This window comes from Podarcis filfolensis, assembly GCF_964270895.1.
Source record: "Podarcis filfolensis genome assembly, chromosome: 9".
Taxonomy (NCBI): domain Eukaryota; kingdom Metazoa; phylum Chordata; class Lepidosauria; order Squamata; family Lacertidae; genus Podarcis; species Podarcis filfolensis.
In genome coordinates, this window is record NC_139610.1 from 24,893,756 (window position 1) to 24,918,252 (window position 24,497).

At 42.6% G+C, this 24,497-nt stretch overlaps 1 protein-coding gene across 9 annotated transcripts in view; it reads left to right on the forward strand.

The window, feature by feature from the left end:
- Positions 1–24,497, forward strand: part of LNX1 (ligand of numb-protein X 1) — a 120,342-nt gene that overhangs the window by 91,594 nt on the left and 4,251 nt on the right. For all 9 annotated transcript variants that reach the window (XM_083630318.1, XM_083630323.1, XM_083630319.1 and 6 more), the window contains 4 exons: positions 1,298–1,669; positions 4,636–4,770; positions 15,166–15,346; positions 17,819–18,047. In XM_083630318.1, coding sequence (XP_083486444.1) covers positions 1,298–1,669; positions 4,636–4,770; positions 15,166–15,346; positions 17,819–18,047 — 917 coding nt within the window. The remainder of the gene's footprint in view (positions 1–1,297; positions 1,670–4,635; positions 4,771–15,165; positions 15,347–17,818; positions 18,048–24,497) is intronic.

Sequence of the window (24,497 nt, forward strand, 5' to 3'; positions counted from 1 at the left end):
CTTTCTGTTTACTGGTGTGGATTCATTTTGAAGTCAAACCAATGAGTTTCAACAGCAATCCTTCACCTAGTTAATGCAAAGTTATTTGTTTTTAGTATGCTTTGTGTTGGATCGTTGTGGACTCAGTAGACCTAAATCCAGCTCTTCATCAGTCTCTCGTATTTCAGACTTGACTTGTGGTATGCTTGCCAAAATGGCTGACCACCACTGTATTAACAGAAACGCCACCCCCCTTTACATGTGGTCACCTTAACTGAAGCAGTGCTGAGGAAACAACTCCCTGGTGCTGCTGCAAATACTTTTTCTCCAGATGTCGCAATGCTTAACTACTCTTAGGAGCCCTCACAGTGTACTGAGCTAAATAGAAGATTTAAATAGCAGCGCTTTTCACCATGGAGAAAGCTCCCAATTTGGTAGGTTCCCTTCTCTGTGGCTTATTTTGCCGAAGGATGCATCCAGCCCTACTTCCGACTTTATAGCAGAAATTTGCTGTTCCTTACTCAGTTCTCATTCTCTGAGAGAAGGCTAAGTCAAGTTGCTGGAGAAAGAATGTATTTTCCACAGGGACTCGAGTCAGCGGGTCAACTGCATAAAACTGCATCTCTAAACCGTTGCTTGATTTATTTCCCTTATAGCAAATTTAAGTGCTAGAAGTATTAGCAGAGATAGGATTAAATCTCCTGTGAAAACAAACAATGAGAACCCCAATGAAACGTTGGTATAAAATGGCTGAAAGCCATTTCAAACATATGCAATTTCCTAAGTATTTAAAACTTGGGTTTTCTGCCTGCGTCCTCCTTCAGTCCCACTATTTATACTGTTTAGTGAAGATGTGGACCGTGATCAGTATCCATATTCTTTTATCATTCAGAAATCGAGGGCGGCGTGTTTCAATTATAGTCCACGTATCATTGAGGCAACAGATAAATACCAGAATGGGAGAGAAGGCAGGGTTAGTGGGGAATGGCAGCACTGGAAAAGGAGAAGCTGCTGGATTCAAAATTGAGATAGGCGAGAGGATATTGGAGCCTGAGGAGGAGCAGTAATAAAATTGAAAAATAGCCATTATGTCTGGAGATAATCAGCAGGAGAGGAAGAAAACAGTACAGTGTGTGCTGTCCTTGTGGGGAAAGGATATTATATAATGAAAACTTGGCTTCTTTTGAGGGAGGCAAATGCCACATGTCGCTATAACAGGAAGACATCTGTACAAGTAGGTCTTTCTGTCTGGCAGTGCCAGTTCCAATTAGATGGCCTTTTTTTTTTAACCTTACTGGTTTGTGGTTCTGTCTTCCAGGTAAATGGCATAGACATCAGAAACGTGCCGCACAGCTACGCCTTGTCGGTCCTGAGGCAACCTTGCCAAGTCCTCCGGCTCACCGTACTCAGAGAGCAGAGGTACCGATGCCGAAACAGTGGACTTTCTCTGGACATTCCCTGCAACAGGGACGACAGTTTTCATGTGGTTCTGAACAAAAGCAGCCCGGATGAGCAGCTGGGCATCAAGCTGGTCCGCAAGGCTGATGAAACTGGGGTGTTTGTTTTCAACTTGCTGGAAGGAGGCGTTGCCGCCCGCGACGGGCAGCTTCAGGAGAATGACAGGGTTTTGGCAATTAACGGGCACGATCTTCGATACGGAAGTCCAGAAAGTGCAGCCCAGCTGATACAGGTTTGACTCAACAACTTCCTCGCCATTTCTGAGCATATCTGATAAGCGGTGATACTTCAAGACATGAACTGTACACTTAGCAAGAGAAAGCTGTTCCACTTCCACTCTTGCCAAGTTAACTATGCTCCCTAAGTGCAATCCATTTGCTAATATTGGTGGGAAAGTGGAGATGATTTACTAAATGTCATCAAAGGGACCTCTAATTCCTGCGGAGTATTGTGACAATATTTCATTAGAACGAATACATTACTAATCTCATTCAGTGAGACGTATTCCTAGAGCTTTACAAATCATTCCTGAATTAGCAATGTGGAATTTTATTTTTACAAAAGTGCTTCCAGCCTGCTCTTTATTGTGTAGGTGGGTGACGTCATCTGAGCCTGTTTCCCATACTGAAGTACATAGATGTATGATGATAGCAGGTTTGAAGTTTTAGCTAGGTCCACCCGTTCGTGGAAGCAAGTCGCAAAATGTGGAGATGGACCACCAGCTTAGATGGCTTTTAAAAAGGGCTAAAGAAAGTCATGGGAGACATGGCTATCAGTAGCTACTAATCATAAGGGCTGTGTAGTCTCCTCCAAGAACTGAGCCAGTATGTCTTTGATTGCCAGTTGCTGGGAAATTATAGTGGGGGAGAGGGCAGTTGCCCTCATGTCCTAAGGGCTTCTCATGGGCATTTAGTTAGCCACTGTTAGAATCAGGATACTCTTGTTATGTTCTGAAGCCAAACATAGCAGTTTGGCTTTATGGTGGTAAAAATGACCCAGTCTCCATGGTACCTTGGTTCCCGAACGGCTTAATGATGAACAAATCGGCTCCCGAATGCCACAAACCCAGAAGTAAGTGTTCTGGTTTGTGAACGTTTTTCGGAAGCCAAACATCCGTTTCGGCTGTCGGCATTGTTTCCGGGGCCAATCATCCAATCAGAAGCCGCGCCTTGGTTTTTGAACCTTTGGGAAGCTGAACGGACTTCCAGAATGGATTGAGTTCGAGAACCAAGATACCAGTGTGTGTGTGTGCATGTGTTGATGTGCGTGTGCATGTGCATCAAAGGGAATACCCTACTAGAGGCTAGTATTTCAAATTATCCTTAGATTTATGAAAAGATCAAGAGTGCTTTGTAAGCAGAAAGAGCCCATGTGTGTGCATGTGCACCCACTGAACTTGAAAGAATCCACAGAAATGTTTAATAATGCAGTTGAAGCCCTTACATTTTCTTACTTAAAGGGGGGGAAAGAAACAAACTGATGGAGAAATGCGGAAAAACTTTACTTAATATTGGACGAATGAGAGACCAAAACTGACAGATTCAGCCTAATTCTAATGAAAGCAATGGGACTTGAGTTAATCATGATTAACTTGCTCTGTTGGTTTCAAAGAGATTTAGTTATGGTCATCTTGAGCAAGACTGGGAGTTGACTTAGTCACAGCATTGATTCAAATCCTAAGGCTGTTAGTGATTCCACCACTGATTGAAATTAACGGGACATAAATTAGTGGCCATCCAATTTCAATGAGGCTTACACATGACTAACTTCCTCTTGATTTGGGCCATTATCTTTATCTGCAAAGGGGGCATAATAGCCCCCTACCTCCCCTTCTGAGGTAGTCCATTCCACTGTTGAACAGATCTTATTGTCAGAAAGTTCTTCCTAATATTTATCAGAATCGCCTTTCCTGTAATTTGAATCCATCGGTTTGGGTCCCACCCTCTGGAATAGCAAAAAACAAGCTTGCTCCATCATCCATGTGATAGCCATCTTCAAATCATATGAAGAGCTATCATGTCACCTCTCAGTTTTTCAAGTTCAGCCCCAATAATTCTCACTCAGACCCATGATATAGAAAGAACCATGAGATTTCAGAGAAATGCTTTATTTGAACTTCTGTCACTCCAACCGCACTTCGACCACCACGCACAAGCAGTTCATCACATTTGCAACTACTTGTAAATAAGCAGTTCATGAGGTAAACCATAGATTTATCTCCATCTGACTTTATAATGCATTTCATATTATTTCATATAGAATAGATCTGTGTATTAATTAGTTATTACACCACCAGCTGGTTTAGTTTCATATCATGCCTATGGCTTTAATCTAAATCTTTTTCAGACATCTGTTTTTAGTTACAAGACAATACTGTGACTATGTGGATTTAAAGTTCAGATGCCGATATTCCTGTATGATGGCATGCCATAAAAGCCCAGGATAGAATTGTGGGTGGGTTTGTATTAATAATACAAATGAATGGATGCAGATAGCTAGATCCAAATGCGGGGCAGAATGTTACATTTAACTACTGCCTTTTGTGCTGTATTGACCAGGAGTTGCATTTTGCTTTTCCATATTTCCAACAGGGGAGCACCAGTCTTTTCTTCTTCTTCACCCCCCCCTTAATTTTTATTTTTGCTTGCTTGTCCCACCGTTTTTGGCAGCAAAAGTCTGGCAAAAAAAGGAGATGTAAGTTAATAATAATAATAATAATAATAATAATAATAATAATAATAAATTTTATTTATACCCCGCCGTCCCCAGCCAAGGCTGGGCTCAGGGCAGCTAACAAGCAATAATAAAAACAAGTTGAATGAATACAACTTAAAAACAAGATTAAAATACAACATTAAAACATTAAAATGCAGCCTCATCACAGGAGGAGAAAGGAAAAAGAAAGAGGGGGAGGGAATCAAAAATAAAATAAAAACCATCCTCTGTCCAATTAGTAAAAAAACAACAACCACAATGCAAAAAAGACTTTAAATAATTAAATAGGCCACTGATTACTTGATATTATGAATTGTTTGATAGATCTGTCTACAGTGAGAAATACATAGAAGTGGTATGATGGACTATAAGGAGTCATATTCATAAAATCATTTAAAGACATTTGCATTCTCCCAGTCCTGAAAGATTTGCTTTTGCAACTGATTAACAAGCTGGATTTGTTTCTCTTCTATCCGTACACAGGCTAGTCAGAAGCGAGTTCACTTCACTGTGTCTCGGCAAACCAGGCAACAGACTCCTGATATCTTGCAGGAGGCTGGATGGGATTACAATGGTAGCCACCAGCTCTTCCCCTCTCTGAGGAACAATCCTAACAAGGTGAGGCCTAGTACTCATTCCCCACATTGTGGTTTCTTCTGTGCAGGGGGCGGGGAAAAGAGGGTGTCTGGAACCCTGACTAATGTGTTAATGTCTCTAAGTATCCTCTCTGGACAGTATCACTGAAATGAGCACATTTTAGCTTTGCTGTGTAAACACAGAAACCTTGATCCTCTTTGTTTATACCCTGGGAAGTGCTGCTGTCTTGTGAATGGATGGCAGAGAGAGTGCAGGGGGTGAGAAGGAGGAAGTTGAAAGAAAACTAGGGCACAAAAAGTTTTATATGCATGTGTCCCTTGCGTATTCTATTTGCAACTGTGCTTTCCAGCAAAAACATAATGTACGTTAATAAACAACAACAAAGAGAAGCTTATCTCCACTTTCTCCATCTGGAGGAGAGCATGAAGGCCAAAGCCGTTGCTTCAGAGATTCCTACCATCTGGTAAAAGATTAATAGGAGGACTGTCATCCTGTCAGTCAATTTTGGGGTTAACTGCTATCAAGAGAGGGATGTGAGGGTGGAGTTTCAACATGCTGCCAGTTTCTTGCCTGCCTCACAGCATCCATAGGAGGCCACTGCTGTGATTTACTAAATACTAAAATAGAAAGCAAAACAAACTCCTTTTTTCAGTGTGTAACTTATGACTTTGGATGCAGGACAATAAAGTCAGTCCTCATAAGGGAGCAGGACTCCCATTACTCATACCTCAGGTTTGACAAACAGAGGTAAGGATACTTAGCATCCTGAGGGAGAGTTGTTTGGTTTCCTCTCTTTCTCGTTTTCTGTCCGTGAACGCCAGCAGTTTCACTGAAGTCCTACGAGTCCTTTTATACTATATCTTCCTTTATTCAAGCTGCTGCCACAGTGACACAAGCAAGGGGTGGAACTGGCATACTGGTGGAATTGTGTATTTGTTTATTGTTATAACCCTTCCTGGTACCTTACGGTTAAGGGCAGGTAAGAAAGTTGTGAATATTACACTTAGGATTTAAATAGCCCAGCCTCTCTTTCTTTTTTTTTAATATCTTTTTAAAAATCTGCCAGAACAGCTAATAGTAAAAGTATAAAACTTACAACAACTACATAAAATACCACAGAAACTGAAGCTGGAAAAAAGGCCAGATTAAAATGTCACCTTAAAAATTCAGCACACGAAAGGCTTGGGCAAATGAAATGTCATAACCTGGCACTGAAATGACATCAGATATTGTCGGCCGACCCTCATTATGGAGCAGGTTTCAAACTCAGGGCACCAGAGGACCAAGGAAGTGTTGCTGCCTGCCTCACCTCCAGTGGAGGTGGCTCCATTAGAGCAAATGGGGCCCTGCCCCACCAATCCCAGTCTGCCCTTTGCCAACCTCCACCTTCTTACTTACAACCAATTTTGGGGGCAGCATAACCTATCGGTCTCCTCTTCCTCAGCCTCAGTGCTGCCCTTGCAGAACTCAGCAGAGAGGCGGATGGGGACAAAACTAGAATTAGTTGCCTCTGCCTGTCTTCGGCTATGGCGCCACCTACTGCTGGGCTCCCTGCCTTCCACCCTACAAGCTCCATTGGATGTCAGCCACCGCTGCTCACCAATGAAAGCAGGGAAACTGGAAGAAAGACATCAGAGGAAGATATTAGTAGCTGGGCAGTTTCATGTGAAAACATGAAACAAATCCACTGGCTCCCAGTCCATTTCTGAGCACAATTCAAAGAGGTTGCTCTAAAGTTTAAAGGTCTAAACTGCTTGATACCCAGATACCATAAGATTGCGAACTTGTACACATAGGAAGGTATTTCTTTGCTATATTTTAGTCCTACTTTTCAGGCAGTTATCGGAGATGATGATGATGGTGATGATATAGAAGCCTGGTATCACACGTACAAACTTAAGACACACAAAGGAGGTGCAGGGAAAGAGAGTTGTTGGTTCTTCAAGTCATGACATGAACTAAGAGCATTTATATGTAGCTTGAGCCAGGCTGATCTTCTGTTCCTGGTGTTAGCAGACTGGCAGAGCTATGAGGCAAGTGTGGCCTTTTCCCTTGCTTCTGCAGTTCCAGAGTAACTGGAGTATTGAGCCGAGTGTTGTTGTTTTCTGTCTGGGGAGGAAAGCCCCCTGCAGCTGCCGCTCCTCTGTTGGAGGAGGCCAAGTTTGGTCCTTCTGCCACCAGTGACTATTTGAGAAAGGGGCTTCTCAGTTGTGGCATGCCATCTGTAGACTTCCTCGTCCCCATTGTTTTCCTTTTCTCTTCCTCCAAAGTGAGGACCTTTTTATTTCCCTACACCTTTTAGGCATCTGTTTTAAGGCAGCTTTCTGCTGGAATTTCATCTGCTTTGCTGCTTCTTTGTTTTATTCGATTATAATCTCCTGTAAGCTGCTCTGAGAGCCTCACTGGTAAAAGAGCAGAGGGAGAAGTTTTCTAATTAAGTAGAATACCAGCTCTGTCGCATTTGTCATTGCACACTGCCTCTTCAGGTGAAGACAGTGTTCTTTGGACCCTAGGAACCAGGAGATGACTAAGATTATTCAAATAAAATACCCTTTCAGCAAGTTTCATTGCTCTCTTTGCTCCATGTGTCAGCAATGTCAACTTAGTGACCACACAATGACAAGCTGATAGGCTGTGCTTGCCTCCTTTTTGACCTCTTCAATAGAGGTCACCATTTCAGAAGGCTGCTTTGAGGAACGTTACTTAATCTCTCTTGTTTGCCTTGTTTTTGAGTTGGCTAGAAAGGAAAGCCACATGCTGTGCATGTCATTCCTGCTCCCTTTCCCTATACAGTGGTACCTCGGGTTAAGAACTTAATTTGTTCCGGAGGTCCGTTCTTAACCCGAAACTTCTTAACCTGAGGTACCACTTTAGCTAATGGGACCTCCCACTGCCACCGCATGATTTCTGTTCTCATCCTGAAGCAAAGCTCTTAATCCGAGGTTCTATTTCTGGGTTAGCGGAGTCTGTAACCTGAAACGTATGTAACCCAAGGTACTACTGTAATTCGTGAGAACACCCCTTGTCCTCTGTGCGTCAGCTCTTTTGTGCTATTACCCTGTGACTTCCTTGGTTTTTCACCTTTCTGTAGCAAAAGGAAGCTGACGTTCTTATTGGTCTAAAACAGCCTATATATATATATATATATATATATATATATATATACACACACACCGTATTTTTTGTTCTATAAGTCTTACTTTTTCCCTCCTAAAAAGTAAGGGGAAATGTCTGTGTGTCTTATGGAGTGAATGCAGGCTGCAAAGCTATCCCAGAAGCCAGAACAGCAAGAGGGATTGCTGCTTTCACTGCACAGTGATCCCTCTTGCTGTTCTGGCTTCTGAGATTCAGAATATTTTTTTTCTTGTTTTCCTCCTCCAAAAACTAGGTGCATCTTGTGGTCTGGTGCATCTTATAGAGCGAAAAATACGGTATATGTATGTATGTGTGTGTGTGTATATATATATATAATATCATCCAAGGTGAAGTTGAGCCAAAACAAAGCCAAGCAGCATCTTGAGCAAAGGAGTGGGCTGACATGAAAGATAACTTATTTGAACACATTATGTTGGAGTCAGCTTGTTTCACAAGATCTGGAAGGCAATGGTTCCCCGTCCCTGCTGTTGGGACAACACTCTAGCTTTCCAAACTCTGTGTCGCAACACATTAGTGTGTAGGTGTGTCTCGTGAATGCTCCCTGCGCTCCTCCTGAGGTTGGAAAGGGGTTAGTTCAGTGATGGCCAAACTTGGCCCTCCAGCTGTCTTGGGACTACAACTCCCACCATCCCTAGCTAACAGGACCAGTGGTCAGGAATGATGGGAATTGTAGTCCCAAAACAGCTGGAGGGCCAAGTTTGGCCATCACTGGGTCAGTTCAACCTCCAGTTTGCTAGTAAAATTGAATTACTGTGTTGGAGAAATGATGCACGTCTTAAAAAGTGTGTCACCAACATGGAAAGTTTGGAAAGCTCTGCTCTAGTAGATGAACCAGTGTTCTGACCCAGCAAGAGGAAAGATCCTGCATGGACAGTGTGAGAAGGATGTTGTGAGAGAAGGATGTTGTGGGAGTGAGAGAAGGGTGAGGTTTGTCAAAATGAAAAAACCAACAACCGTTTCTGAGATTTCAGAATTATTCATTTAATGTTGTACCATCGTTTACCTTCCTCTCCGAGGCTGGGCTACAACAATATAAAACACAACATTAAATTGATTTTTTAAATTTCTCTTGGAATCTGGAAGATAATATCTGATCTCTTCCATTTCCACATTTGGCCTCCTGGATCCTTGTAAGTGTATCATTTCAGATTCTTTTTAAAAAGAAATTATTTATGATTTTCAGGTTCATACATTTCAACAATTCATTTCAGATTCTCCAACATTCCTGCACGTTGTCCAGTGTCAATATTGGACCCGGTTCTTTTTTCTTAATTATTGAAAGTTTAAAAGTACATAAAAGTTTAAAAGTACATAATTATATGTGCACTAAACATGGTGAGACGTAAGTAAAGGAGAGAGAAAAAGAGAAACAGCACTCATGTAGAAGGGAAACTAAAGGGAGAGGAGGGGGGAACTCCAAACTCTATACTTTACAAAGTTGTTATTGTAATTCACCAGATCTTAACCTATTACAGTATTTGTAAGAATGGATTCCCTATATATCATTGAATTTGTCCATGGCAAGTCTGCATTTATATGCAAGTGGTCATATGTTGCAAGTTGTATAAGTCTTCAATCCAATCGCAGAAGGGAGCCATTAGATTTTACTAGTCAGTCTTTCAAGTTTTGGTGGGCATGTGGTTGTGGGTGTTTCTGCCCAAAACACTGCTACCCTAAAGTGGGCCCATAAGGGCGATGGTATCTGGCTTTTGGAACCTGCAAGGGAGACAGTCTCATGTCTGTAGCACATTCTTCCCAGTTCGTCATTGGCTGCAGTTCCAAATTAGGTGATCCTGAAATAAATTAAACTGTGCTTCTTAACATCATTTACTTTCTGTTGCTCTAAGAAAGTGTAAGCCTTTGCCCTTAAAGGCAACCTTAAAATATATGTTTTAAAAAATTAAACAAATAAATTCAGATCTCCTCTGATGTAGCCTGTTTACAGCTGAAATTGCTCAAGGGAATCACTATGTGTGGTTTTCTTTACAAAGAGCTTAAAGTTGCTATATTGCCAGTTGTTTTCTGCCTGAGGTGCTAAATTTAGCGTCTATGTACATTAACTATCCTCATCCTCACCCAAAATGTAATTATAAACTGATTTTGTTGAGTTCTGGAGAGCCTTCAGGCTTCCAGCTCAAAATGCCACCACATTCACTCTTCAGTCTAGTTATTTTATTTCGATATTTTGATTGGGGAGGGGGAGATTGCACAGTCAAATTTCACCACCTCCAAATTGGATTTTATTGTATATTCTGTCGACACACTTAAAACATTCTACTCTCTCTAGGCTAATTTGATTTTAAAACCCCCACCCCCACCCCCTCATTTCTTTTTTCTTCGAGAGCTGACTCTCCGCTTCAACATTTCCAAGGACACAGATGTAAATGTGGGGTTGATATTGCTTTCAAGTTTCTAATATCCAGTGCCAAGAATAAACTCCAACCTTCAACATCATTTGTTATTATAAAAGGGCTCAGCCATCCCTTTTGGCAAAGAAAACCATGACATCCTGCCTGCCTCCATGTGGAAATAGGCTGGCTCTGAAGCGAGTGCCAATTGTAAACACTGAGTTGTCCAGCACCAAGCTTTGGGGAAGTTGTGAGGCACTATTAAGAAATGAAGCATCGGACATCATTAGCAGCAATTTGGAGTGTATTTTGCCTGTTGAGAATGATCATACACTTTTATGTTATGGAGGGGGAGCAGGCAAGAAGATGTGATACCTCCTTGTCCTCATGTAGTAAGAAGAGCAACCCTAAGAATTATCTAGCACTATGTTTTTATGCTTTCCAAACTAATTCCATCAGTGTTTTCTTAAAGCTGTTTCCTAATATCAGCTATACGTTTCCCTTCTGCAATTTAAACCAATTGCCACATCTCCTTTTATCTAAAGCTATTCTGTTCCAGATTTTCTTTGTGGCATTCTTTTCCTTTCTTCTTCTTCTTTTTTGAGATTGTTAACATGTACCAATAATCTTTTCCAAAGACTAAAAATATGCACTGGCCTTTTAACCTTTCTCTAGTTAACCCTTTGCCAATCCTTTTGATAGATATTACAGCCAGAGCCACATTATACGTGGCACTTTACAGAATAGCTGTTTGTGTTTGGCCAGTCCCAAGGAGCTTAATAGATAAATTAGGTGGGATACAGAGAAGCAATGAATTTGAAAGGAAGAGAAAAATATTGACTCCCCATGTATTAATCTCTAAAGGTGGAATCGCCTTTTGTACACCCAAAATAAAATATAAAACTCAAAGATTATATCCCCAATCCAAAGAAAGTTGCACACATCTCCAAAGGTAAAAACAGACGTAGGAGAAAGGGGGACTGTATGGAGTATATGTTGTGTGTGTGTGTGTGTGTCAACACACTGCCACTGTCAAGGCGAGATCAAACATGGGAGAAACATCCCATCCTTCTTACACCACAGCACAAAGGCATGCAGTTTTTTCACCCTTCCTTCTTGCCTCCAAAGGCTTCGAGTACCTGGGGCACATCAATGTGGCTATTGCAGTAAAGTGATGTTTTGGATGGGTGTGCGCGCGCGCTGATATAGCTCCTTGCCAAGGGTACAAGGGACCCTATTTGTGCCTCTGTATTTGTCACATTGGTTTTACTGGGTTTTGGCAATGACCAGCTTTCTCTGCATTGGGAATTCTGGAATTCTCCAGTCTTAAGGATTCAGGACATTCTAGCAGTCCAGGGTCCCAGGCACAGCTGTGAGGGAGAAGTCTGTCTGAATTGGTTAGGTGCTTCCCCCTCAACCCCTTATCCCATTTGAGTGAGTAGCACAGCTCAATGGGAAAATAAAGCTTCCTCAACATTTACTTTAACGAAATTGGATCTGGTATGGGGGCTTGGTAAGGTCACAAGAAAACCCAATACAGCAAGAATTGTGGAGTGGTTTAGGGCTCAGCCACACTTCTGCAGGCCCCGTGTTTTCTAGATTTGGATCCGAGAGGCTTTTCGTTTGCCCTTCTGCTTTCTCCGGGAAAACCTACTGTTTACTGCTGATTCATAACAAATGTCAATTAGGTTTTCTGCAGATTGATGTTTGTAAACAGCAGGTTTTCCTGGGGAAAGCGGGAAACGAAAAACCTGTTGAAGAAGCTGAAGTGTGGACAAGCCCTTAGCTTTGGATTCAGTTCCAGGCCAAGAAATTTTGTTGCCTGAAGTGGAGTCCAAATGATAGCCCATCCACCTCCTGGCTGCGCTACTGCCAACAGTTCAAAAGGTCTTTCTGTACTATTCCGTTATCAGTTTCTGCCTTATGATACAGTTGAGGAAGGTTGCTTCGCCTCTTTATGCATGGCAGCTTGGCCCTCCTGGAATTTGTCAGTTAATAGCCTGAACACCCTCTCACTCCCTCACCCCAGGCTGGCCTACAGTTATATCCCTGGTGAAGTGCAAGTTGAACTGTGTTTTCTTTGAGATCAGTGGGAGCTTGTACATAAAGTCAAACCAGGTTTTAAAATACCACCTACTATTCTTAGTAGGCTGAAATGGCTGTGTTTTGCTTATAAATACATTATCTTCCAGCCTTCAAAGACTTTGCCCTTTACACTGAGAGACATAAAACCCTGTAGCTGAAGGATCAGCTTCAGCCTTCAGGTAATTAAAATGGTACATCCAGCTGTGGTCATTGCCTGTGAGACAACTGCCAGGACACCGAGTGAGAGATAATCTGCTGTAAATATTTATCTTACAGTAAATATTAAAAACCAGGCAAGCTGTTGTGTTCCCCTTGTCAGAGGGGCGCCCAAGGTAATGTCAAAATCACGAAGAGAAAGCACTTGTTTAGGAAAGAACACGCTGAACACTGCCATTGCTAAACATTGCCTTTCGACTGGCTGAGTTGGTTATTGGTAAGAAAGCCAAAGTTTGGTGTGGTGTTTACTAAAATAAAACCTTTCCTTTCCTTTCATCCTTATCTCCCCTGCTGTCCTACTTTTCCTCAGCCGAGACTCCACAAGTTGCTTTATGTTTACAATAAGTCATGTTGAAAAAAAGCTTTGGAAAAACTTGTGGCAGAATTTTCATCACGACAAAATGTAGTAGGTGACAACTTGATTTCTGATCTGGGGTAGACAAATCTATCCATTTCAGTTTCCCTGAGTTTCTCACATTTCCAGGTTTAGGTTCAGTTTATCACATTTCCATACAGTGGCGTAGCGTGGGGGGTGCAGGGGGGGCGGGCCGCACCGGGCGCAACATCTGGGGTTAGGGCAAATCCATGGGTTAGGGGGCGCAAATCCACGGGTTAGGGGGCGCAAATCCACGGGTTAGGGGGCGCAAATTACTTGCCTTGCCCCGGGTGCTGACAACCCACGCTACGCCACTGTTTCCATATCATTTGGTGATTTTTCTTAAAGTCCTAATGTACTCATTTTTGTACACAATTTTGCCTGATTTACATATTTTGCAAACATTTACCCTTAAACGCACTTGTATGGCATTTTCACTAATTATGAAATTTTTTTGCGCGCATTATTTGGTGGGAGAACTGCACTGAAAAATTTGGAGAAGTGCACATCTTGAAGGCTAGCTGTGTTTTGGTTCACATATTGTTTCAGAAAGTATGAATTAGGTAGGTTTCCATTAAAATGTGAACAAAACCAAATTTAGCTCCCATTCCTATTCTGGACATCACCTTTAACCTTAATAGGGTTTACATAATTTTATTTCATAGAACAGTGTGTAAACAGCCTGCAATAGCTGCAACATTAGTGATGTATGAGTCAGAGGAAGCATGTAATTTTCATACTTTGGGTACAAAGTGAGAAGCAGCCCTGACTTATGAAAAAGGTATTTCCTCTCAAAAATGAATACTTGCCAGTGAGGAGAATTTCTGATCACAAGACTGGAAATGAGATTCTTTTCAGATGAACTGATTTATGAAAACAGAACACTTTATTTAAATTTTTAAAACAAGAGATGTACTCAAGATATGATCCAGTTGGATGCCCTTTGAGGTGCAGTATATGCAAAATTCATTTACAAGTAAGCTGCTCCTTTGTCAAATAGAGGCACATCCCACTGCTTGCATTTTCATATACGCTTTAAGCCGTGAGATGCCACTGAATTGCAGTCCAGGAAAAGTGCAATTTTGCAGTTCTGCCTGGGATTGATCTAGGGGACACACCAGCATCCATCAGAACACAAGACAATTCTAGAGGCTTTGCTAGATGCATCAGAGTTTGGCACTGTCACAGTGAAGTTCCTGAAGGAACTCCTAGAACTGTTCCTGGAACCTAGCTATCTTGAATCTGCAAAGGATCTTGGAGTACATTTCAGAATTTAAGGAGGTCCTAGATTGCCAAAAACAGATCTTATATATTAGCTTTTCCCAACCAGATTTTGTGTTATAAGCCTCATCAGTCCCAGCCAACATGGCCAGTGGTCAAGGATCATGGGAGTTGTAGTCAACATCTAGAGGGCACCAGGTTGGAGGAGGCTTTTCTAGAGTTGTATACATCCGGAATTTCCTGGATATAGCCGGAATAAAGCAGTGTATGGGCAGAAATCACCAAAACTTCACTATTCTGCCAATTTCAAGTGGAGCCAATCCGTCCAATAATGCAGGAACTCACATGTACAGGTGATCAGAGGAACCAATAACACACCTGGAAACCTGCCACCAGGCATTCTTTACATGTTCATCCTTAAGACATGTGCTTCCCAGAGTTTCTATAGAAAAAAAACACTCTGCAGAATGGCTGTATACAAATATAATTTGCAACCATTTTTTGTATCTCATAGTGGTATGAAAAGATACTGTCAGGTAAACAACCGCTGAATGTGCGCCTCTGCGCATTCACAGGGAATGTTCTTCTCACAATCTTGTTCATGTGGAGAAATTTAATCTCAAACATTAAGGCAAAACTGGGTCAGATGTCCAGTGTTATGGCTTAACCATTACTTCCTTGCAAGTTAGAGTGTTTTATTTTTTAAAAAAGAAAATGCTTTGGATCAAACAATGCATCAGTCGACTTATGTATACCTCTACTGATGGAGGCAGCGCTGCTTCTGAATATCAGTTGTTGGAAACTGAGGAGAGAGTACCGTTGTGCTGAGAGTTTCCCCACAGGCATCTCGTTGGTGACCTTGAGAACACGATGCTGGACTAGATGGACCATTGACCCTGATCATAAAGGCCATCAGATTATGGTGAACCATGTTATGAAGTAGCTGATCACAATCATACCATCCAAAAGCTTTGTCCATGTCCTCTGCTCATGTTTGCCCTTTGTGCCCCACAGACTGGCCTCCATGCGGTCACCTGTCATGAAAAGGTAGTGGTCGTCCGGAAAGACAACGCAGAGTCGTTGGGGATGACTGTGTCGGGTGGTGCCTTCTCCCACAGGGAATGGGATTTGCCTATCTACGTTATAAGTGTTGAACCAGGCGGAGTCATCAGCAGAGATGGCAGGATCAAAACAGGTGAGACTAAAGGAATTCAGAGCACACTTTTGAGATGAGTATGTCTTTGTGAACTGTAACCGCAACTCTGCACTTGCATTTAGTTAGGCCTGGTTGTCAGTTACCTTGTAGTACAGTTCCCACTCTCCATGATGCCCTGGTAATGTTAAATCTGGGGATATTGTCACTTTTACTGTGATTTTTGACACACACACACCCCCGAAGACTAAATACGATTTCAGACATAACACCAAATAGTGCTGACTTTTGCCACACATATTACCAGATAGGCAGTTTTAAGGAATTCTGGTCACCATCTTGACCGAGGAAATCTGTTCATAAATTAATTTCTTGCTGAACAATAATTCAACGGTATAATAATTTAGTATTGTTCAGATAAGGACTTAATAAGAAAATATGTTGATTGTTGTAAAAAGAAACAGGACTCTGACTCACCACCCACAGTTATTGAGATGGGTGCACAGTCTTATTTGACTCAGAGAGAACCAGATAATGGCCAGATGTGTTTCATAGGAAATGGAAATATTTTCAGAATTACTGGAATAAGTATTATGAAAGCTGCCAAGTATCACAAATGTTTTGTATGTAAATATATCTCTCTCTCTCAACCTAACCCAACTCACAAGGTTGTTAAGGATAAAGTGAGAGAACCACTATGTATACTCTGAGCTTATTGCAAGAAAGGTAGGATATAGGAACGAAAATGATAATGAGCTGGTCTCCCAGTCACTTTATTAGTGAATACCAATAAAAAAAGTTTTTTCCAGTCCTGAAGTCGATCTAACCTATTTGTTAAAACTCAAGCTCCGTGATCAGCAACTATATATGTAGGCCCAAAAGGGAGCCACTGTTTAAAACAGTTGAATATAAATTGGAACCAGAGAAGAAATTCACTTGTAATTTATTCCAGATGCCACAAGGAGGTGTTCATAAGACTGGTGTCTTGTATTTCAGAGTACTACCCACTTCCAAATTTGGTTTCAGTTTTCAAAAATGTTAGCATTCCACATCATTCTCAAAATGGCTTAATCATGAATTAGGTAGCTTCTAACATGCTTCAAGCAGCCTTTTGTTCACAAAATTGGGTTGCTTAAAGTGCAAGAAATGGCTCTCTCTCTGTGCACAAGGCGGTTGGTTGGTTGGTTGGCATCCATCTGTCTTGGGAGACAACGGAAGCTTTCTTATAATTGTATATTCTTCATCATGTTTCCTATGTAATTATCTGGCTTACATACATGGAATTGTAACATTTGAATGCTGTATTCTCTGGGAAGAAAGTCCGAAAACTGTTGGTTTTTCTATCATCCTGATTACATGAAAGTAGCTAGAAGGAGTCAGATAGAACATACTTTCCTTCACTGGGTTTTTTTAACAGAGGTGGGAGGGTCATCTGTCAGGGATTCCTGTGATTACCGCATTGCAGGGGGTTGGACTAGGGTCTTTTCAAACCCTATAGTTATATGATTCTGTGAGTCATCCGTCCTTATCTGCGGCCTTGCAAGAAGTCTGTGATTCTCATTCAGCAATGAGAGGAAGATACTAGACAATTAGCTTCATACCTTTGAGTTTTGTTTTGTTTCTGAAGGTGCTTTATTTCTTAAAATAATCCCTCCACCCATAGACATTTGGGACAGCGCATATTCATACCACCCTAAGCTAGAGTTAATCAGCCCTGCTGATATTAATAACAGTGAACTGGTGCAATGTTTAAAGCAAAACAGCAGCAGGCCAAGCCAGTGATTGATGGTTAAAAACAACAACAATTCCCAACAGATTTCAGGGGAAATAGTTAAATGCGAAAGCTGCAATGCTGCACACACCTAACTTTAAGTAAACCCCATGGAATTCTGTGTGGCATACTTCTGAGTAGGCAAGCACAGGCTCCACTTTTAAACAAACACAACATTGCATTTTCTTTTAGCGATTCGTTGGCAGAGCACAAGTCTAAATTGCAGCTCTTCTATAACCTGAGATCTAGAAGGATATTGCAGTTTTATTTTGCTTGCAATGCTCACAGGCAAACTGATTTGGTAGCTCATTCAGGACAACAAATATCACCACCTTTCCCCAGAATTATTATTATTTTCTCTTTTTGGGGTGGGAAGAAACTGAAGTAAAGTCAGTAACATACCAAACGCTACCTCTTGTTGAACTGGAATTTGAATCCAGATCTTCCAAACCTGTAGGCAGCAACAACCCATCTATGGGTACTGTGCCAAAACACATTAAGTTCCCCATTGGCATCTGTTCTTAGAATGGAGTTTGGGGTAGAGCAAACTCAAAACAAGGAAAAACCTTCCCCCTCCCCCACAACTGACCTCAAAAACATATTTTATAAAAGGCAGGAAAAACTGCTCTGACCTCCCAGCTGTTAGTTGGCTACTCCTAAGTTTAGAGGTACAGCTTTGAATGACAAAAGTGTATTTTATTAACTGCTAACAGGTGTTTTTCCCTTCATTTCCTGCCTACCAGGTGATATTCTGCTCAATGTGAATGGAATTGATCTGACAGGTGTGAGCCGTGGAGAGGCTGTAGCCCTTTTGAAAAACATCTCCTCGTCTGTTGTCCTCAAAGCATTAGAAATGAAAGACTGCGAGACCTTGGAGGATGGTGATGACCTCTCATTGCTCGATGCCAGTTTGAACTCGTCTAGCCCGAGCGAATGGTCTCCTTCCTGGGTGATGTGGCTCGAGGTCCCACGGTAAGTCCAAGGAGTGTTTCCATGTGCTGAAAGGGATTATGGAGGAAAGGGTCTATGGCAGGGATAGGGGATCTGTGGCCCTTCCGATGTTCATGGATTCTTAATTCCCATCAGCTCCATCTGGCATGTCTAGTGGCCAGCACTGATTGAAAGTGTAGTCCAGTACAGGTAAAAGGTAAAGGACCCCTGGACGGTTAAGTCCAGTCAAAGGCGACTATGGGGTTGCAGCGCTCATTAGCTGCAGTGCAGACAGCTTTCCAGGTCATGTGGCCAGCATGACTAAACCGCTTCTGGTGCAACGGAACACCGTGATGGAAACCAGAGTGCACAGAAACGCTGTTTACCTTCCTACCACAGGGCTACCTATTCATCTACTTGCACTGGTGTGCTTTTGAACTGCTAGGTTGGCAGGAGCTGGGTAAGAGCAACAGGAGCTCACCCTGTTGCGGGGATTCAAACCACCAATCTTCTGACCAGGAAGCCCAAGAGGCTCAGGGGTTTAGACCACAGTGCCACCCACATCGCAAAGTCCAGTAGCATCACTTGGAGGGCCACAGATTCACTATTGATAGCTTTGGGGTGCTTACCTGACTCTTTCCCCTGAGTTGATGCATTGCATTGACACCTGAATTAATTCCAGACTTGGAAAGGACAGAAAGGACTGTATTTAAGGGAGCAGAAAAGATCCTGAGCAGGCCCATTTCTGAAAATGTGTCTGGCTGTCAAAGTAGTGAGGGAAACCCTGCGGAGAGCGCATCTATGCTCTTAGAATACAGGATCTTGAACGCCAGACCACCCTGCGTCCTTCCAGACAGTCCCTGCAGCTTGCAGACTGCACAGACACCGTTTCAGTTATATGCCATTTTAAATTGTTTGACTTTGCCCAGATGTTCAAAAACCGTGTACGCGCTCACGGGCTGAAATTATCCAAACCCCCTCCCCCTCAAAAAAAGAAAAGAAAACATTCACCTCTCTAATGGGCCGGAAGCAGCTGCGTTGCAATTTTTAGTAAAACCGCAGAGTGCGTACTTTGTCACCCACTCACACAGCACATTTTAATGACTCCGTGGGGCATAAATCATTGCAGCATTCGTCTGAACTGGAATTTTTAAAACAAGATCCTACCAGGCTGACACTGAATTAAATCTGCCCTCGAGCTAAATCTTCCCTCCAGCAGCCCATCAGTGAGAAAATGTTAGTTATATAAGAGACTCCTTTTGCAGCTTTGCACACTTTTTTTTTTAATCTCATCTTCCACTTATCAAAATATATGAACTATCTAGGTTATGTTGTATTAGTTTATCCTCTGTCTAAATGGGAATGCGTATCACACATACAGCAGTAATATGTTATTAGATGCATAACACTCCTCAAATGAGAAGCTTGGTAATGGCAGACACAAATCATTGAGAGAGATTTGCCCATCTTCTGCAGTGTGCAGCTGGAAGTGTCGTGAGATGTGTTCTAGATTTCCCCTTGTGCGACAACAGGCTTGGCCAGAGTCTCCATGAACTGAATGTAGTACTCTCAGAACCACTTTAATACAGCACACTGGGGGTACTCTGATGGATGCTGAAGAATTCTGCAGCAGGCAAATCAATATTCACTAAAGAGAGAAGATTGTCTTAGGTGATGATTGGGCTTTGTTGAAGATGCTTCTTAAGTAGGCTTCCTTAACATAAAAAAAATTGTGTCTATTCAAGAACTCCCTGCAGACTTTCTGAACACTCAATGCTTTAGGGACTTCCCCATTTCTTTGTGAGAACAAGGAACCACCCTAGCCCATAAAAAATGGGGAGGAGGCATAGAATAATGCCTGCATCGTTCCATCTAAATTGCTGCCCAGAATCTGATTTGTAGGGTGGAGTTGGCACCGGGCTTTTGAGCCTAGGGATAGGCAGATCAGTCTCTTGTCAGTCCATCTCAGTTTACATATGTTTATTCATAAGCCCTGTTTCCACTTCAATCTGTGACTTAAAAAAACAACAACACCTCATCCCAAACTATTTTTAGTGTGTTTTTTCAAGAAAACAAACCATTTTGGAACTTTTTTTTTTTGACCTGCATCACAAAAACCGAGTGAGCGCAAAAACAGAAGGATAGCTGCATCCTCGCTGACAACAGTACAGAGAGTGCGAATCGGGTTGCAGGGCTTGAAAGTATGGAGCAAATGAAATCCTTGAGCGTCCCTAGTTGTAGGTGGCGCCTGAGACTTCTACGCTGAAAGTCTGGTGGGCTGCTTCCAGATCACTTGGCAACCAAGAGGAGAGAAATGGACTGGGTGGGGAGGAGAAACAGAAATGGAACAAGCATTAAAACTGCAGTGAATGGAGGACAGTTTGCAAGGAGATGAGAGTGGAGAGAATGGGGGAGGGGGAATAAGAATTGGAAGACTTCTTGATACAGCAACAGATAAAGGAGGTAACTAAAAGATGATGGTGCAGAACCAACAAGGAGAATAGATTATGCCCTGGTGCAGAGAGACAATTGCTATGGAGTAGAGAAGGGGTGGGGTATCATGAGCACAGTAGCCTAAGGTGGCTTCTTTGACCCTCAGGGTTCTCCTCAAGGCCCACCTCCACATCTTCAAAGTCTTTTGCCTGGCTGGAAGGTGCCCTTGATCTGTACCAAGTCCTCTTCCATTTTGTGCTGAACCCTCTGTTCGTTTGAATGGCTGGACTGCAGCCTACTGTACAAAGGCCATATCTGTTTCCATGCTCAGCATTGGCAACTGGCCCCCAGCAAGTTACCTGCTAGAGAATATGGACGTTGGGCTGAAGAAGATTCCCAACCCTGGAGCAGAGAGGAAAGGATGAAAGATGACCAGGGAGAGATTTAGAGAGACCTGCCATGGTACAGAGAAGCCATGGGGCACATGAGAGGAAAAACAAACAAACAAACAACTTAACAGGATGGGTTATTAAAAAGCCCTGAGCTGAAACTGTTAACAAACATGTTTTTCTCCGGCTAGCATAGCAACGTGTCCTCTTAGGTCACTAAAAGGAGAAAAGTGGTCCTTGGGAGTTTCTTTGAACTCCTGTTCTTAGAGATGCTGATGCAATATGCCTGACATGCAGGGCTTCTTTCCAGCCGGAAATCACCAGAACTCAGTTCCGGTACCTCTCAGGTGGGTGCCATTGCCATTCTAAGAGAACAAGAGAGGCATTCATGGTGAGTTCCTGCACTGTTGGCATGCACTAGCCAATGATGAAATGGGCTGGTATCCCCTCTACCGCATAAGGAAGCAGCTCCCATGAGCAGCTTTCTGTGAAATCTTAAAAGATGGGTCATTACAAATTTAATAAACAATAACTATTATTATCATTGTTTATTATTATTGGTGGGAAGGCAGGGTTTTTACGATTTTTAACAGTTGCATGACAGACAATGACTCACAGCCACTGCCCTTCCGAGATAGGGAAAGCTTCACCTGCTGAATTTCTGCACGCCGTTCAGCTTTTGAAGGCACAGGAAGATGGCAGTTAAAAGGTGTCAGCCCTGTAAATGAGGCATGGTAATCCCTGCGACAGAGTGAGCTCCCGTTACTCAGTTCCTGCTCCTGCCAATCTAGCAGTTTGAAAGGATGTTAAAGTGCAAGTAGATAAATAGGTACCGCTCTGGTGGGAAGGTAAACGGCATTTCCGTGTGCTGCTCTGGTTCGCCAGAAACGGCTTTGTCATGCTGGCCACATGACCCGGAAACTGTACGCCAGCTCCCTCGGCCAATAAAGCGAGATGAGCGCCGCAACCCGAGTCGTCCGCAACTGGACTTTATGGTCGGGGTCCCTTTACCTTTAACCCCCTAGCAGATTCCCTCTGTACCTCAGTGCTAAAAGAAATGCCATGCTTTTGCTCACAACATGGAAAACAAAGTTTTTAAAAAAAGAAGATCTTGGTGGAAAGGATTTTCTCTATAAAGCAGCAGTTTTCACCGGGATTCCTTTGCCTTATTCCAAGTCTGTATGCAGGCACTACCGCTTCCCCATCCTTCCCCTTCCCCCCATGGCCTCTTTTACTGAAGGAAAATCGCCCACAATGTCAGCAGGTCTGCAAACAGGAAATTCATTGTAATCCTATCTCCAGCTGCAGCACCACTTGCAGAAAAGGGCCACAGTGTATACGAACACCAGAAGGGATTAGTATGCCAAACTGGTACATCGGTCTTCTTAAATTCAGATTATTAAAGGGGAGGGGGCAGTCAGTAGCAAGAGGCATCTGGACACTGATTATAATCAATAGGAACAGATGTGTGTTTCTTGCTAGTACTTGTTTGGCCAGGCACCCAGGAGTCAAAACGCTTAACAGAGCAGGTTATCAGATACTTTAATCTTACCTAAGTGAGTTTATGCTCACCGTCTTATTTCTCCATATTGGACTCTCTGAGCTCAGTGCCTCACATCTGGAAGCCCTTTTTCAGGTCCTGTTACCAGAGCATGCATCACATTAATACACATTAACTCATTTCCCCCTCGTCTGAGAATGTAACCTCTCAGTACCAGAGTTCCCATTTGGTACTGGTGAGGGCAACTGCCCAGCAGTTCTTTTAAGGCAGGTCAGATGGGCCTCAAGGACATTTTCCCAAAACCTTCCTGCAGTTATCAAGCTGTCTTGAGGGACTGCGTGTGTGGGAAATAATGATCCTGGATGCAGTATGTTTTAGGCTCATTGCTGGGAGTGCAGATGACCGAGAAATCATTTGTTGTTGTTGTTGTTTTAAGGTATTAATTGCATTTTGGAAACCGTACTTAAAGCAGCATGCACAGCTTCTTGAAAACCGTAATAAATCACTGCAGAAATAGTAGGAGAGTTGGAGGAGGGAGAGCGAAGGAAGGGGTGAACAGGAAGGAGGAGGAGGAGGACGGGAGGCAAGAAGGGGAGAGCAGGGGGCAGTGAAGACAAAGATGAAAGAATATATTTTGGAGTGGAGAGCAAAGTTGCCATTGGCTAATATCCCATGGCCAATTAGAGCAGCCTTATCCTTACCCACACCCCATCCATCTCCTGGTGCAGATGCGACTTTGGAAACGCATCAAACTATGCTGATGTGTATAATGCAAATGCAATTTGAAATACAGTACATGAATGTCTATGTTGGGGGAACAACCTTGCTGCATTTTAAGCCAGTAAAAGGTACACAGCTTGGTGCAAATGGAGTTGTAGCAACTGAATTGAGAGATGGGCAGGGTGTCCTACTTCACAGCGTGTTCTGTGTTTACTGTTCGAGCATTACAAAGAAACCGCTAAGGGTCTACTTTAAATCTTATCAGTAATAAGAGTAGCAGTAATTGGGAGGTTACTATCGTATGCATTTCCTGGATCATTCTCTCTGGTATTTAAAGGTAGATAAATTAGTATTTAAGGTTATTCACATATTTTCAGACCCTGAGTTGCTTTGTTCTTTTCCTGTCCACTCTGCATTCAGTAGTCCTTTGCTCCTTCCTCTCAAGTTTCCAGAAAAATAAACTTCAGTCTGTAGTTCTGACTGATGAGTTTTAGCAAGCATGTCTGTTTCGTAACAGCATTTATTTTACTCATAATGCAGAGAGGGCAGGCAGTTGTTGCTCATGCACTGCTAGAGCATCTAAATGATGACTCACCAAAGACCAATTTAGAAATTCCACCTCAATGAAACGGCTGTCCTTCCGTTATGAAGCCAAGCAAAGCACGTAACCACTGCAATGGCATTTACAAGGCTGAAAAGCAAAGGGATTTTTTTTGCTTTTTTGGGGTTTGTTTACTACTTCTGGCTGCCTTCACTGTGACAAGCAGATCAGATGGGTGTGGGCTCTGCTTGTCTGTGCATTGATAAACTTTGTTCCTCGGTTCGTTTTGGAAAGACAGCGCTAGCACCTTTTTTTGTGCACTGTTCAGTTTGGCACCAACAGAAACACATAATGAATCACAATCGACAGTTTTCTTAGGGCTTTTCATACAGCTGTTGCTAATGGACAAGTCCATAGGGTTCACTGCCCCTAACTTCCAACTAGTGGTAACCTCAAATATTCAGAATCAGTCAGATGCTTTGGAACGTGTGGAACTGAAAGCCCAAAAAGTTTGCAGCTAGAGATGCAGCAAGCTCATGTGGCCAGCTTCAAAAAATTACTTTGAAAACTGATTCTGAGCCCAGTTCCAACCCCAACTGTCACGTCATGATTCCCAGTGATGGCAATAGCAGTGCAACCCTTGAACATCCCTTCTGCGTTTGCCTCCCTCTGCATGGTCTTAAGGCTGCAAGGCAGGTACCAGGGCAAGGAGGAAACTCCTCTTGCAACAAGGAACAGATTTGGGTGTAAGGACTTTGCTTCTTCTCCAGGTCAGTTTAAAAGCCAGGAGCAACTTTTAGGGTTATAAGGCTTGCCAAGCTCCATAATTCCCTGGAGAAACATTTCGCACAATCAAGTTAATCCGTTGTTCACCAGGGGAGATGTTTTTCAGCTTGATACCTCTTGTG